Source organism: Bactrocera dorsalis, chromosome 5 (assembly GCF_023373825.1).
Source record: "Bactrocera dorsalis isolate Fly_Bdor chromosome 5, ASM2337382v1, whole genome shotgun sequence".
NCBI lineage: Eukaryota > Metazoa > Arthropoda > Insecta > Diptera > Tephritidae > Bactrocera > Bactrocera dorsalis.
The window spans coordinates 66,722,225-66,739,845 of record NC_064307.1 but is presented as its reverse complement, the minus strand read 5'-3'; the positions used below and the strand labels follow the sequence as shown (position 1 = coordinate 66,739,845).

Below are 17,621 nucleotides of genomic sequence, written 5' to 3'. Positions count from 1 at the left end.
AAATTTTAAAAATAAATGAAAAGCAAAATTGTTTGTAGAAATTTAGTCGAAACTAGCAAACTGACTGCGAGCTCAACTGGCTATATAGTAATTCAGTAGATATTGAGTAGCCGTCGTGAATTTTTTAAATTAAAGAAAAAATATTCAAAATCAAAATTGTTTTTCTAAAAAATATTACTTTCTTACAAAAAGTGGTATTAGCTTTGAATAAGTTGTCTATTTTTATTTTACACTGAAAAAAAATTTAAATAATTAAGTGAATTTCCACTGGAAAAGTGAAAAAGTGCAAAGTGTTACGGAAACTCGAAAAAAACCCCAAAAAAAGTCCCAGAAAAGTACTAAATTAAATACACCTCACCAACTGGCGCCCAACATCCACACTGGGTAGCCCTTATTTGCCAACGACGCCCGCGGGCCCTGAGAGTCCGCATGCCGCAACCGCCGTTGCACACATAACCGCCGTGCAGCCGCTACCGCCCACGCTACATGCCTACAACGGCAACCACAACGACGCAACACAACACAGCCATCACCCGCTGCTGCCGCAAAAGCATTTCCAGCTTTCCGAGCACTCCGCTTTCAATTTAGCCGCCACAGCGATCGCTGGTGCCGCCGGATTTCCCAACAGCGCGGCCGCTTTCTATCAACGTCTCAACAGCTTTGCCGGCGCAAGTGAGAGCACAAGCAACTCATCACACGACTACTGCCTGCCCACGTACAGTAGTGGCGGCCACGGCAGTGAACAACAGCAATTGCAGCTACCAACAACAAACACAGACAACATGGATCTCATAAACCCCTATATGCGCCATCACAGCTTTGCCACGAGCCAAAGCAGTTCGCCGTCGGCCATGGCCATGGCGTCCATGGCCAGTCGCAGTCCACCAACTGGCGCGGCCGCCTTGCATCATCACCTACCAAATGCCGCCGGCTTGACGAACGGTTTCGCCGAAGCGGCTGCCGCTGCAGCAGCTGCGCACCATGACTATCAGAATTTGGCCGCTGCCGCAGCGAGTCGCGATCATTTGCTTGACTATCATAATGCGGCAGCTGCGGCCGCCTATGCCGCCAACAATAATAATCTTGCCAGCCCACTTATGCTGCTGAAAGCGCCGTCAAAGCAACTGCACTCACACAGCCATGAGACCAGCGGCACAAAGTCGACGCGTTCGGCTGAGGATTCCTCCACACCGCCGCCTTTACTGTCGGCGGGTAGCGTTGGTGGCGTCGGTGCTGATCACTCCTCCGTCACTTCATCGTCCCGCCTGCAATCCGAATCGCCCGATAATTGCGCCAACTCGCTGCATCAACGTAATCGCTATGACAATAACTCCAGCCCCGGTGTGGATAGCTCCAAATCGTATCCGGTGAGTCAGCGTAGCGGCAGTGCTGGCGATGAGGCGGGCAATAATAGCGAGTCGAGTCCGCCACCGCCGGACTACAGTCCGGAGAATCTCTCCGCTAATCGCGCCAAATATGCCAATGCATTGCAAGCGCATCACAACAACAATAATAATAACAATAATAACAACATAAGCGGTATGCACTCGTTGGGTGTGCATCACAATAACAATAACAATATGTTGGAACATAAATTGCCATTGAGCTTTCTGGGGCCACCGCTGGCGGCGCTACACTCAATGACCGAAATGAAGACTGGCGGCGGTGCGTCGAGCATGATGAACGGCTATGCGAATAATCAGCAGACGCAGCACTTGATTGGTGATGGTCGCGCTGGTGTCGTGGGCAGCGGTATATCCGGTTCCATGACGACCACAACAACAACACATACACAAGGTGCGGCTAATCCGCACGGCATCGATACGATATTGTCGAAACCGCCGCCGGTTACATCGGCGGGTCTAAGTGCTTTAACGGGAGGTGAGTCCAACTAAAGACATTAATGCTTGGTCTAGAGACCTTAGAGCTTGGGGTTCCCAAAATTGTTCGTATAGCTACAATACTATACAGAAAGCCTGCGGTTTAGACCTTTAGATGGTTTGAGTGTGTTTTTCCAGGTTCTCAAATATTTTTTTAAGTGAGGCCTTTGCAGCGTTTGAGTAAGGGCTTCCGAAGTCCATATTTCCGGGTTTAAATATAAAACAGTGCTTTAGACGCCAGCAGCTCAGCTCATCTCACCTCATCTGATTTGATCTCATCTCAACTCATCTCATCTCATCTCATCTCATCCCATCTCATCTCATCTCATCTCATCTCATCTCATCTCATCTCATCTCATCTCAATACCCAAGTTCCGAATATTTATATTAGTAAGGGTCTCAAAACCGAATTGTCATTGCAGATACTGTTGAACTTAAGTTTAGACCTTTAGCTTGTTGGAGTGACTGTTTCTGAAGCCAATATTTCCGACATAGGATTTGAAACAGCGCTTGAGCCTCTACCAACTCATCTCATATCATCTCAACTCATCTCATCTAATCTCATCTCATCTTAACTGATCTAATACTTAGTCAAACCATCTTTCTAACAATTTTAGTTTACCCAAGCTCCGGAATATTTCTACAAAGACGAAAATATACGAATTTTGAATTGCTCACCGCGACGCTCTTGCTCAAATCCGGTTTCACTCAGCAATAATACTTCCAAAAAATACATGAAAATCTCTCTACCCAAATATGTCATGAGCAATCATTTTAAACGTTCAATTACCAGCATTTGTGTTGCCAGCTTAAATTATTTAATACTTTTTCGAATTGTACAACAACAAATCGAAGTCATTAAATTTTTTCACGACTTATTATCTAATATTTATTGTTGTCGCATTTGGAATTGTCCAACTAGTTCGTTTCATACACTAAATTATTGTAGCTTAATTAAGTGGAGTTATTGAGCGACAGCGCCGAAGAAGCAGAAGGGCGCTCGCAGGCGGGTGACAAATTGTTTTTATTGTATGCGTGCGACGGCTGCTGCATGACAGTGCGTTCAGCATATTTTCAATATTATTTTGATTACAACTCATAACTAATTAAATAAATGACAACAAATTAAATTACAACAAAAGCGAAATGAGACGAAGCGGAGCAGATCAAATCGATTACATCAAGGTGTTAACTAACATGGGCTTAAATACATATATATGTGTATATATATGTACAAATATTCGTGGATGTATATATGTACACATAGATATATACTATATAAAAAGCAACATGTTCATTATATACAATTTTATATAAGTATTTGTATCATTGATGCTAATAGCCTAATTTTGATCGCTCAATTTGTATGACAGCTATATGCTGTAGTGGTCCGATCTAAATAATTTCTTCGAAAATTGTAGCATGGTTCAAAATAATAATCTGCGTAAAATTTCGTGAAGATATCTCAACAAATAAAGAAGTTTTCCATACAAGAACTTTAGCGTGATTAGTCAGTTTGTATGGCAGCTATATGCTATAGACATCCGATCTGAACAATTTTCTCTGAGATTGTATTTTTGCATCAAAAAATAGTTCGTGTTAAATTTCGTCAAGATAACTTGTCAAACAAAAGAGTTCTCTATACAAAGAGATGGTAGTGATTGTTCAGTTTGTATGACAGCTATATGTTATAGTATTATGATCTGAACAATTTCTTCCGATATTATAGGGAGGTATTTGAGAAGTATTCATGCCGAATTATGTGCAGATACCTTATCAAACAAGGATGTTTTCCATACCAGGACTCGATTTTGATAGTTCAGTTTGTATGGCAGCTATATGTTATAGTAGTCCGATATCAGCGCTTTCGACAAACGAACTTGCTCATGAAGAGATTATGATGTAAGCAAAATTTCAGAGCGATAGCTCAAAAACTGAGGCATTACTTCAACGCTCGTCAGGCTGGTCATCTGTTAAACTATTTTATAAGGTCTCCGACGTTTCCGTAATAGCTTAAAACACTGAGGGACTAGTTCACTGTCCATCTCCCACGTTTCCTTCTGAGTGTAACAAACTTCTTGACAAAGTTAATATAACCTGCAACACAAAATCTATGCAAGTGAGAAACGAGAGAAAAAACTGTATAAAAGACGAAACCAGCTCTGGTATCTCTGTCAAACTTGATTTCATGAAACTGTTATAAAAAAAAAACTGAAAAACCCGAAGGACCGAGACGGCGTGTTATAGGATTATTTTTGTATTTATGAACTCAACTAAAATACAAACATATTGGCAAGCTCCCAAATTACAAATAATACCTCAAAAGACTTCCGACCTCTTCAACTGATGAAAATATATAAAAAAGTGAAGGACATAATGCTTGAAAATCATCAGGCAAGTGTTAGAGAGATGGCAAGAGAACTTATGTAATATCTCTCGCAAGTTCGTTCGTATGATTTTGGTAGATATTTTGGGTATGAAACGCGTTCTTGCTCGATCCATCCCGATAAAGCTGAATTTTTTGCAAAATTAGTACCTTAAACAGACCTCTTTGGTTCAAAATGGCTATGCATACAATCGATTAACCACCGTATTCACTAGATTTGCCTTCGTGTTATGTATTTTTGTTCCCCAAACAGAAATGGTCCTCCGTAGAACCCGTTTTCAGTTCCGATTAAGAGATAAAACAAAGTTCGCTGAAGGAGCTGTAGGCCATCTCAAAAAGTGATTGTGAGAACGGTTTCGAAGACTGGAAAAATCGTTGGCATAAGTATATTACATCGGGTGGGGATTACTTTGAAGGCGACATTATACATATTGATAATTGATGAGAACTATGAGTACCCCGGTTTTGGACCGATCGGGGTTAATTTAACGAAGCGCGGCCGATGGCAGAAAGGATATCGACGCGAAATAATACATTATTTATCCCTATTTATCAAATAATACAATTATATAATATAGGTCATATGTATGAAAAGAAAACGTTAATTTTGAACTTGGAGATATTGAGGTCGGGATTTTCAGTCTGAACCGACAGTGGTCTCAAAGATTCTAAACCGCACAAATATCTGATATATTTATTAATTAATAGCTGGAAGACTCTGTATTTATTAAGAAATTCCATTTATTAAATATTATTAAATTAAAATGAATCCAGAAGGAATAATAATTTAAACCCAGAATTCTCACACATCTCACTTTTGATCCAAATAATGTCATATTTATAGAACCTAACATTCTCTTCTCACTTTCAGGTGGCATACCGCGTTTCTCCATTGCCGCCGCCGCCGCCGGCATGGCCCAATACTTGTCGCAAAGTCAAGGTGGACCCTTGAAGACGCATGCTGGCCATATTGTAGAACGAACGCATCTGTATTGGCCGGGTCTGCAAGGTTTGGTCGCAAATCCAATAGCGTGGCGTGAGAGGCTGTCGAATACGAGTAAGTTTGGAAATATTAATAACCGTTAATAATGCAATAAGACGAAAATGTATTCACTCAACTCGCATATTTAAGCGAGTGGATGCTTGAGCAGAAAACTACAGTATTCTTTTGCGTTTTGATGGCAAAAGTTTATACTATTTAAGCGATTCGATGCCTACCTACCCAACTTTAGTGTTCTTTTGCTTTTTGGTGGCAAAATTTTATATTTAAGCGAGTCGATGTCTGTATCGTCTGCTTTAGTGTTCTTTTGCTTTTTGATAGGAAAGTTGTATATTATTTAAGCGAGTCGAAGGCTGCGTAGCCACCTCTAGTGCTCTCTTGCTTTTTGATAGCAAAGTTGTATATTATTTAAGCGAGTCGATGTCTGCGTAGCCACCTATAGTGTTCTTTTGCTTTTTGGGAACAAAATGTTATACTATATAAGCGAGTTGTTGTCTGAGAAGCCATATATAGTGTTATTTTGCTTTTTGATAGCAACCAAGTTTATATTGTTTAAGCGAGTTGCTGTCTGCGTGGCCACCTATAGTGTTCTTTTGCTTTTTGGCATTGAAATTGTTTAATAAGTAAATATTAGCACATTATTGCTTACTCTGAATCGATAAGTTAGTATCGTATACTCGTACAGCGTTCTTTTCATTTTTGGCACTAAAATTGTTGAGTTAGTAGATATTAGGACACAACTGCTTACTCGGAGTCAATAAACTAGTATCGTGTGTAGTTATATATGCATAGTGCTGAGAAGATAGCAAGCAAATTACCATGTTCATTCACTGATATTAAACAATTTCGAAATAGTTCATCACAATTGGTCCAAAAAAAATTAATTTCAAAATATTTCTAAAACAACAAAATATAAAATATGCTGCTAACACAATCAAAACACCTCCGACATTAAAACAACAAAAATATCGCTCACAAAATTAATGAGCTAAATGCTGAGAGCCACTTCAAAATCGCTTCTGCACTTGAGACGTTGCTAACCACAGCTTCACTGCCCACAGTTCATTAACAAGTGTGTGTTGTTGTCATCACCGATTTACTTTTATTATTTATTTTCACAGTGTATTATTGTTGTTGTTCTTGATTTTTACTTTTGTCATTGATCGCCTCCGTTGGCAAGGAGTAAATTAATATTTCATATGCCTGTCAATGCCTCCAAGCGAAACCGAAGTGAAATCGGCCTGAACGCGGATCGTGCATAAGTGCAGCCAACAACAACAACAACACAAATGCTTAGCTGACAAATGTTGAACGCATCATGTTAAAGTGTTGACTGCTTGCAGTTCGCCACGGCGGAGCAAGTGCTCCAGTAAGCAGCTCAGTGAAGTGTTGTTGCAGTGCAGCTTGCTGTTGTTATTGTTACTGTTGCTGTTGTTGATCTTGCCAGCGTTAAAGCAAACAAATGCGCACTGATGATCTGCAGAATTTCGTGCTGCTTCCACTGATGTTGTTATTGTTGTTGTTGTGGTGATCGCGCATGCCTAAGTTGTGGGCAACAAGTTTTACTTGTGTGTATGTGTGTTTGTGTGCTTTTGCTGCGTTTTTAATGATTGTGACAATGCAGCAGATGCGTCAGACGCACATTGCTGCTGCTCCAACGGTTGTTAATGTTATTTCAGTTTTTTATTTATTAATTTTATTGACTTATATGCAGAGCGTTGAAAATTTCTTAGCTGACAAAAGACCAAAATGCCCAGTCATCGTATCAGGCACAGCTCGTCAACGCATTAACGAATCAATGCAAGGCGAATGCGTGTGCGAAGCATAACAGTCACAGCAGCAACAACAACAACAATATGGGTTATTAATACAATTTCACTGTTGTTGACAGGTGTTGATCATTAGCAGCAGCAATTGTGAGCGCAGTGTGTCAGCTATCATTAACCACACACACGCACAGGTAGCTGCAAGAAATAACACACTTACGCGTATGTATGTATATACACTCACATACATATTAACTGTCATATATTCATATAAAATTCGTCTTGTGCAATGCCTTAAAAATTATTGTTGTTATTGTTACACATATTTTCCTTAATTATCTTTAAATGCGTTTTTGTTGTTTTTGCTGTTTCTTACGCTCACATTATTGAAGCATCATTAACTAGTCCAACGCTGCAATTGTGGCATATATTTGTCAACGGAAATGCCTGCAAACTTGCTTGTTAACTGGTTTATACCTGAATTGTCTCTATATCTGCTTGTATGCCACAGTTTTTGGGATATCGATCTGAAATTTTGCACACGTCCTTTTTTGCCTAAAACACAGCTTATATGTTGGGTTTACTGATATAGCAACACTATAGCATATAGCTGCCATATAAACTGATCAATCGGTATCAGGTGCTTTATGGACAACTTTTTTATCTGATGAGATATTCTCATGAAATTTGGCAGGGATTATTGCCAAAGGCTAAAATACGTTCTGTGAATAAATTTCCTAAATCCGACCACTATAGCATATAGCTGCCATACAAACTGACCGGTCAAAAACAAGTTCTTGTATGGGAAACTTTTTTACTAGACAAGATATATTCATGAAATTTGGCATAGATTACTCTATAAATCAATAAAATAATCTCCGAAGAAATTGTTTAGATCAGATCACTATAGCTTATAGCTCCCGTATAAACTGACCGATCAAAAACAAGTTCTTGTATGGAAAACTTTTATATTTGACGAGATATTTTCATAAAATTTGGCACGAATTCTTATCAAAAGCAACGCTGAAATATCTGTAAAAAAATTTCAGATCGAACTACTATAGCATATAGCTCCCATATAAACTGACCGGCCAAAAACCAGTTCTTGTATGGGAAACTTTTTTATTTGACGAGATATTTTCATGAAATTTGGCATGAATGCTAATCAAAAGCTACGCTGAAATATCTGTAAAAAATTTTCAGATCGAACAACTATAGCACATAGCTGCCATACAAGTCGACCACTCAAAATCAAGTGCTTGCATGAAAAACTATTTGCATTTTTTAAATTAAAGTTTTGCCTACCTTTTCTGAAATTCTGTGACAAATACTAAGTGCGAGCTTCAACAAATTTCATAAAAATAAATAAACATATCCTCCACTCCCACTGCACATCCACACTCTAAGCACGCCATTACGCCCCATTGGGGTTGCTCCACATACAAGCAAGCAAGCAAGCAATCATCGTCAACAGCAATGTATTTACATTTAAACAAATTGATAAACGTTTATGCGATGGTGTGTTAGCAGCGTGTACAACATGACAAGCAACATGCACATAAACAATGCCAGCAGCAGCAAACAAATAGTAGCATCTACTACAAGTCTAACAATAAACACACCTACATACATGTGTGTGTGTGGCTGAGTGGCAAGCAGGGCATGTACCGTTTGCGGATTTATTGTACGAAAATGGCATTAAGAATAAGAAGGACTAACTTGCTGACTGACAGGCGGACGAGCAAGGCAAAGCTGTAAGCTGCAAAGTTTGCAACTGTGGCAGCAACCCCTAAAAGCAGGCTACGCATAGGTATGCAGAGAAAATGTCTGCCTTGTTGAGCAAGCAAATTGGGCTTTAAGGGTATACAAAGCAAGCGTTAAAGGGGGGAAATACTACAACAATGAAAGTAAAATGCCAACACATGTATAAACTTGTATTTGTGTAAGTGTGTGTGCGTGTTGCTGTGTGTGGGGAAGAACATATGTATAAATATGTACTTCTGTATAATAATGTGGCAGCAAATTTCACTTCATCGCTACACGTAACGGCGCAACGGCTGCCACGCCAAGTGCTTGTTGTTGTTATTGTTTTGTGCTTGCTTTTCTGCTTTCTTTTTTTATGCAAAGCGGCAACAAAGGCACTGCTTTAAATGTCTGCGTTGCCAACGCAACCGACGGCTTACGGCTGGACTGACTGTCTGTCTGGCTGGCGAATGAAAAATGCGAAAATAACAGTAAACTGTGACGATAAAACGAAAACGGATGTGGCAACGAAAATAAAGTGTTGCACATGAACATAGAAGGATTTATACATACAAACATATATACATACATACATACATATATAAATACATACTTAAATACATACATATATAAATACATACTTTATATACATACAGGAATACATTTTTATAGTTGCAGACACTCATACATACTTACAGCTACATACATACACACACAAATACACTTACATACAAGTAGTAAAAGCGAATCACAGACAAATTTCATATAAGCGGCTGCAAGCAGTTCCCTTCATTGTTGTTGCTGTTGTTGCCAGCCAGCTTTAGCGCTGTCTATTTTCGTAGCTCCTTTGCCTTACGTATTTATTTTTTGATTTTGTTTATTAAAAAGCTGGAAGCTGCTGAAAACAAGTTGCAAAGACGAAACCATGCTTGGCGAAAAGCAAAAATAAGTTGTGCCAAATCCATTTGCAACGGTAAATGAAATATGTAAAATATAATTTCGCATGTACATATTTGATTTTTCGAAAACAATTGTGGTCGCACAGCTGACGCGCATGAATAGCGAAATTTCGTTGGAAAAATAGCAGTGAGAAGTGCCTGAGTAAAGGCGCGTGAGTGAAATTCACACACATATACATACATGCATATATACACATGTATGTATATACTATAATCAAGTGTTTGTTACTAAAATTCTTTACATATTTATTCATACACATCCACCACTCGCATGTTGTTGTTTTTATTGCAGTGTTGTAAGTAGCAAAGTGCGCCAAAAGTAGGTCGCCCAATCGATTTGCTGCAAAATGATGTGGAAACAATGATAAAAATCTTCTAACAGCAAATAAAACATTGCTTGATTTTTGTTGTTTTTTTTTTTTTGTTTTTATTTTTATGTGGTGTGGCTGGCAGGCATAGACAAATAATACCGAAATGCAATGATGTGGAAAGTGAAGGTCGGCAATTTAAATTGAAATACATATACGCAAACGTAAATTGCACTTAAAGTGTTGAATTTAATAACAAATGTATATATTTACTCAGTTGCGGGCGTATGCCGCTGATATTGATATCATATTTTTTTCGAGTAGAATTTCCATATGGCAACGCTGCAATATTTTTATTAAAATTTACAAATAGAAGTGCTTACAATAATATTAATTCATAAATATTTCCAAAATTTTAAATTTGTTTTATTCGAAAAATTTTTGTGTGGCAACTCTACACATTTTTTTTTTTTAATTTTACCTGCTATAGTTCACCGAGTGGAAAACCATACTTTATATACAAAATTTTGGATTCCTTTTATCTTGAAATTTTGTAAATGGCAACTCTATAATTTTTTAACCAAGTAGAAACACTTAGAAAATTCAAAAATTTAATATAATTTCGCTTAAATTGAAATTTTTTTTTTGAAAATTTTCATATCATACAATATTTTTTATTAAATTTTACATAATATTTTTTACCAAGTAGAAGAACATATGTACATACATACATATGTACATCAATTTTAATGAGAAAAAAATTTTGAATCTTGAAATATTTTTGTGCCGAAAATTTTTATCTGGCAACTCCATAATTTTTTTATACAAATTTCCATAGAACTTTCTACCAAGTCAAAGCACATACTTTGATTTTTTATCAGTAAAAGTTGCAACTATCGAAATTTATGTTTTTGAAACTTTTCATGTGGCAACACTATAATATTATTATTTTTTAAGTAACATAAAATTTTTTTTACTAAGAAGAAGCACATACATACATACATACATTAATTTTTATCAGCATAATCGGAACTTTTAACTATCCGAAAAATTTTATATGGCAACCCTACAAAATTTTTAATAATATTTTTGCTACATGGAAGCACATACATACATATATGTATGTACATAGTTTTGATCAATTTAAAAACTTTGAAATTTTTTATTTCGAAAATTTTGATATGGCAACCCTAAACTATTTTTTTTATGTAAATTAATATAATATTTTTTTACCAAGTAGAAGATCACACGTTAATTTTAATCAATAAAAATTTTATTTTTTCTAAAATTTTCATATGGCAACTCCATAAAATTTTACATAATACCTTTCGCCAAATATAAACATATAGATAATTTTAAACAGTAACAAATTTAAAAATTGAAAAATTTTTTATTTTTAAAATTTTTTATTTCGAACTTTTTTATATGGCAACCCTAAAATATTTTTTAATATACTTTTACTAGTTATACTTACTTTCAGTTGTATTTATGTTATATTTTTCTTTTCAATTTTGTCGTCAGCCTCTCGACCGCTTACTCTGCATACAGCACCCCCTCCCACCGCGCAAAAGCAATACGCACTTCATAATGCTTGATCATCAATAGGTAACAAATGTACTTTTAATATTTTCGCTAATATGCCAGCGGAGTGTCCCAGCTGCAGGATGCGAAGTGTTAATTTACCACCACCGAAAGCAATACTGCTAGTTCTGCTTTGCTGGATAGGCATAACTGCAGGCGCCACACCATTGTTTGCACACATTTATAATAAGCGCTTAAATGTGATACAAAAACATACGTATGAATGTGTGTGTGCAGCTACAATATAAAAAGACAATATTTCAAATAATTTACGTACATTTGAGACCCATTAAAAGGCGGAAAATTGCAAGCGTGTAAACGGAAATGAAAAAAGTAGTGCAATAACTACGGACGGACGGGCAGAGGTAGATTTGAGACAGCGGTGAGGGTGACTTAAGCGATTATGAGAGACACAAAATAAGCAGACGGACAGACACAGTTTGAATAACTGACGCAGCCGGGAAACTGATGCAGCGCAGCCGAGCGGCCGAGCATTATATACGCCAGCGCAGTCGAGAAGAGGCGGCAAACACTGCAAGTGCACGGTGTGAGTTCATCAGCTCAGCTTGAGCGCTGCTGCTGAGACGGTAAACACAAATAAACGCTTCATATTTGTCATAATTTATGAGGGAGTTGGGACACAGCCGAAATCAAGCGCACACACATACATGTATATATGCTTGTCAGTATGTATATTCTGCACGTTCGCCTCCAGCACCGCGTTGGGACTCAGCTGTGCGTCGCTAAACAATATTTTCACTCATAAAAAATAATAAAAATGTTGATGAAAACAGAGAAGCGTTGCATTACACAGCGCGCTGTCCTTTTGTCGCTTCCCCCGCTCATTTGCTGCACTGTGTTCGCGCCGGATTAGCTTTGTTAAAGCGTTTATTTTGATTTTTTTGTTACTTCGTACGCCTGAAACCAATATAGCAACATAGCTCGCGCCAAAGGACAATTGAGTGCAGCACTTGCCACGGTGTTGGCTGCGAGTGTATAGGTGGCTGTCTATTGATGAAGCGTTTGGCCGTTTGGCGACTTAGCGCCAGCTCAATTTGTCAATGCCACGGTTCTTTTTTTTTGCAAAGGACACATAATATTTCCTTTATTTTTTCAACGTGTTAGACATACTTGTATACACATACATATACATATAAACATATTTTTTAATATATATTTCTATGGCATATGCGCATCCTCAGCAAAGCGTTGGTGTGTTATTGATTTCTTTTTGCTTGCGTGTTAGTGTACCTTACGCGTGTGTAGGCCTATACGCGCCTGCTTTTATGCTTCACTTTTTTATTGTGCACTGTTGCCGTGTAAATGGAATCATAAATTTTATATCCTTACACTTTATGAGCTGTTGAATAAGGTAATTGGAATCTTTGTAATAGACAATCGAAATTTGTCGTAAAATAATGGTGCACGAGTGTTTTTATATTGAAAAAATAGGAGAATATGTTGTTTATGAGTAAAAAGAATGAAAGCTTTAATTTTTTTGAAAAAAAATTATTAAAACAAAAATTTTTAAATATTTTAAAATATGAAAACAAAATTAAAAAACTAGTTTTAGAAAAAAAATTTAAAAATATAAATAAAGATTTCATAATAATTAGAAAAAATATCCAAAATAATAATTGAAAAAAAAATATTTTTAGAAAAAATATCAAAAATATTATTTAGAAAAAAACTATCAAAAATATTATTTAGAAAAAAATAAAAAATAAATATTTTTTAGAAAAAAAATTGAAATATTTTTTAGAAAAAAATTAAAAAATATTTTTTAGAAAAACAATTTAAAATTCTTTTCTAGAAAAAATACAAAAATATTTTTTAGAAAAACAATTTAAAATTATTTTTTAGAAAACATGCAAAAATATTTGTTTAATATATAAAAAACGCAAAATTTGAAAAAAGGAAAAGATTCTTAACCTTTCACTACAAAATATTTCATACAAGAACTTTACTTTAATCATTCAATTTGTAATAGACAATAGAAATTAGTCGTTCGAATATTTTTTTGTAGATTATACCGTTAACAGCCTGTACATAGTATATGCCGAATTCAGTGATGATATCTCATCAAATAAAAAAGTTTTGCATACAAAAGCTTGATTTTGAACGTTCAGTTTGTATGACAGCTGTCCGATCTGAGCCATTTCTTCTGAGATTATACCGTTATTTTTAGGACTAAAGTGTGCCAAATTTCGTGAAGATATCTAGTCAAATAAAAATGATTTTCTTACAAGGATCTGATTTTCAGCGGTCAGTTTATATGACAGCTGTATGAAATAAAGCTCCGATAACGGTGATTCCAACAAATGAGTAGCAACTTAGGAAGGTAAGAACGTGTGCAAAATTTCAGATCGATATCTCGAAAACTTCTAGCTCTAAAGTTCATGTATAAATCGAGATGAGTCGAAATCTGTTTGTCATGCTGATTATTTGTATAAATATTTTTCTTTTTTCTACTTTGCTACTATTATTTAACGCATTTATTAACCCCTTTTCCCATCATAAATTAATTATCTATTAAAGTTTCTAGTATACAGGCATCGTATAATAATCCTTCGGCGGCGTTTTAATTGCAATTGCAACCGCAGCAAATCCATTAATGTTTATCTTTTCACTGCAATAATTATGGTTTTATTTACTTGTGATTTCGCGCAAAAGTGCTGATAATAAAATTCAATTAAATCGCATAATAATAATATTAATAAAGACTGTTTATTATTTCACAGCCATATTTGTTTGTTTAAGCCGAGTTGTTTGCATTTCTTTCGTTGTTGGACAACAACGCTTTGATTGACTTTCCCACCTGTAACGAACGGCAGCCAGATAAAAACACATACATATTTTCACACCTACACATACACACAGACACACATGTATATAAACATAAATAGCGCCGCGGTTATTGGAGGCCTTTTAACACCCTGACGACCTGACGCTTGTACGGATTTCGCGCACGCGTCGGCACGTGCTGACCACTGTGCACGCAGACATATACTTATATGAAGCATGAAATACATATTTGTATATGTGTGCGTGTGTGTGTGCTGCTTAATCTCGTTGCAAAAATGCAATTAATTGCCTTGCAATAAATATGAAGTGCAATGCGCTTGGGGAAAATGTGAAAAAAGCAACAACTATCATGCGTGCGTATGTGTGTTTGACTGCGTGCGGCTGTCTGTGTGCGCGGTGTTCATCAAGCAAGCCGATAATTTGCATTTTACGCCAAACTGTCCGTATAATTGCATGTTTGCATTGCAAATTTCATTGCAGGCTAATTAATTATAGCACACATACAAACATAAACCCACACACACATTGACGCGCAGTTAAATAGTTATATTTAAATTATTGTGTTGGCAATTCAATCAGTTTAAGCGCTGAAATGTGACACGCAGCTAGGGGATTATGACTGCCGCCGCAAAAGTCTGTGGCACAAGCTCAACAGACTTTATTGAACATGGAAAATGATTGAACAAGGCAATAATTTATTAAACATACATACATAGAGAGACTACTCTATGGTTCTTGGTAAGCTGAAAAGTATATTCTTCGATAAAGTCAACGTTGGTAAAATACTTGCTTTTTAAATCAAATTTTGTTGCTTTGATTTGAAAATACAATTTTTCGAAGTGGAGTTGCCATCTTTAAATAAAAGATTAATAGTTTTTAGATATCACTTATAACCAATATTTGTAATGAACAATTTAAAAAATAATCTTTTAAAGGTTAATAAAATTTTTTACATTTCAAAAATTTTTTATAAAAGACCTTTTTATTAGAAGCATAACTTGTTAATTTTTATAAAATTATTATTTTTTAATTTTGCGTATTTCCTACATTTTAGACAAAACTATTTAATAATTTTCGAAAAAATAGAGTTGCCACCTTTTCTCAAAAACAAAAATTAGTATAATTTTGCGTAATTCCTACAATTTATAAAAAAATATTTCATATTTTTTGAAAAAAATGGAGTTGCCACCTTTTCTCAAAAATAAATATCAGTGGCATTTCGACAATATATGAAAAAATGCTTTGCGGAATTCTAAAATGTTTATTTTTTTGAAATGAGGTTTTTTGAAGAAAGAGTTATTGAAAAATTATACATTCTGTAATTAATAAAAGCCCAATCGATAGCAGCTAAATTGAATGCATTTTTTTAATATTTTATCATTTTTTTTTTAATTTTTCTAATATTATTTTTTTCCAAAAATTTGAGTTTTAAAAATTTTTTATGCGAAATTTTTTTTATAAATTTTAGATTTATATATATCTTTTTTTTAATAAAAAATTACTAAAAAAGATTAAACTTTAGACAAATTTACTAAAATTTATAAATTGTTTGAAACAAATTTTTTTGAAAATTTTCTTTCTCAATACTTTGTTCAAAATTTTTAATTTTAATTTTTTCCAAATCTCAAAAATTCAAAATCTATTGAGAAATTTGCTAAAATTTATTAATTGTTTAAAAACAATTTCTTTTTCAAAATTTTCAACTTTCTAAATACTTTATTCAAATTTTTTGAATTTTTTTCAGAAAATATTTTTTTTTCAAAAAACATAAAAATTATATTCTATAAAATTAAATAAATGAAAATAATATAAAAAATAAATATTTTTTCATTTAAAATTTTTTCCCGGAATTATTTTTTTCATGTAAAATATTTTTTTCCAGAAAATATTTTTTTTTTTGGAATTTTTTTTACATTTCTCCTCAGAGTTATTCGCCAATTAACGTAAGGTATACAGCAAATTTTCGCTTAATCCAATTATAAACTCAAAAAACCGTTGAAATGCAACATGCATGTAGCACTGAAATATACTCAACCCTCTCCTCCACTCGCCCAATTAACCTGCGTGCTCCATAAAAGATGTAAACAATAAAGAAATTCATTTATTTCATTAATCCACAAAAAAGCACCAATTCAATTACTCCAGTCTCAAAGCAATCCAATTAAAAATTTAACAAACTTCGCATGTGGCAAGCCACGAACGCCTCGTTTCCTTTACAATTCACACAATTAAATTTAAAACATTTACGATATGCAATGCACCGTTAAAACAGCCGAGCAACATAAGCCATAAACCATAAACCATAAGCTTGAAGTGCCTCGTGCAAATGAGCGAACACGAAGAGCGAACATATGCAAGTGGCAGTGGAAAATGTTCACATGTCGTTTGCTGAAATGATTTTTATCTTTTTATTAGTCATGTTGGTGATAATAAAATTTGCGAAAATTATAATGAAAGTGTAACACGTAAACCTAATAAAATTTTCAAATGCCGCATTAAATGGGCCAATCGGAGAGAATGGCGTGTGTGAAAGCGCAGCGCTGCACGTTAGGGAGGCAAATAATTGAAAAAGCGACAAGGAATGCACACATTTATAAACACATACATATGTATGAATATAAGGTTCATACATATTTATGTATGTATGTATGTATATTAGGGTGAGTCAGAAAAAAATTGATGTATTGAAAAATATAAAAAAATGGAAATTAAAAAAACTATGTATAAATAAAAATGTTATAAAAAATTAATATAAAAAAATTTACAACTTTTAAAATTACAACAAATATTTAAAAAATTCTTAAAAAATCCTTTACGCCATAAACAAACAAAAATTTAATAAAAAGTGTTATTTCAAAAAATTGTTTAAGTAATTTTTAATAAAAAAAATAGAAAATATAAAAAAATATTAAAAATGAAAACCAAAAACTTATTGAAATAAAAAATAAAATAATAAAATTTTATTAAAGAAATAAATAGAAAACAAAATTTTAAAACTAAATTAAATTAAATTAAGAAATATAAAAGAAATAGAAATAGATATAAATAAAAAAAAAAAAATAAAAAATACATATAAACATAAAAAAATTAGAATAAAGTCTAAAAGAAAAACTTGAAATATGAAAAAGAAAATAAAAAATTATAAAAATATTAAAAATAAAATAAAATAAAAAATAAAATGTAAATAAAAAAT

General features: G+C 34.5%; 1 protein-coding gene across 1 annotated transcript in view; it reads left to right on the top strand.

The window, feature by feature from the left end:
- Window positions 1–268: 268 nt before the first annotated feature.
- The window catches only part of LOC105225971 (homeotic protein Sex combs reduced), a 41,567-nt gene continuing 24,214 nt past the window's right edge, over window positions 269–17,621 (top strand). Inside the window, exons 1-2 of the mRNA XM_049457455.1 lie at window positions 269–1,881; window positions 5,138–5,323. Of these exons, the coding sequence (XP_049313412.1) occupies window positions 783–1,881; window positions 5,138–5,323 (1,285 nt within the window). The 5' untranslated portion in view covers window positions 269–782. The remainder of the gene's footprint in view (window positions 1,882–5,137; window positions 5,324–17,621) is intronic.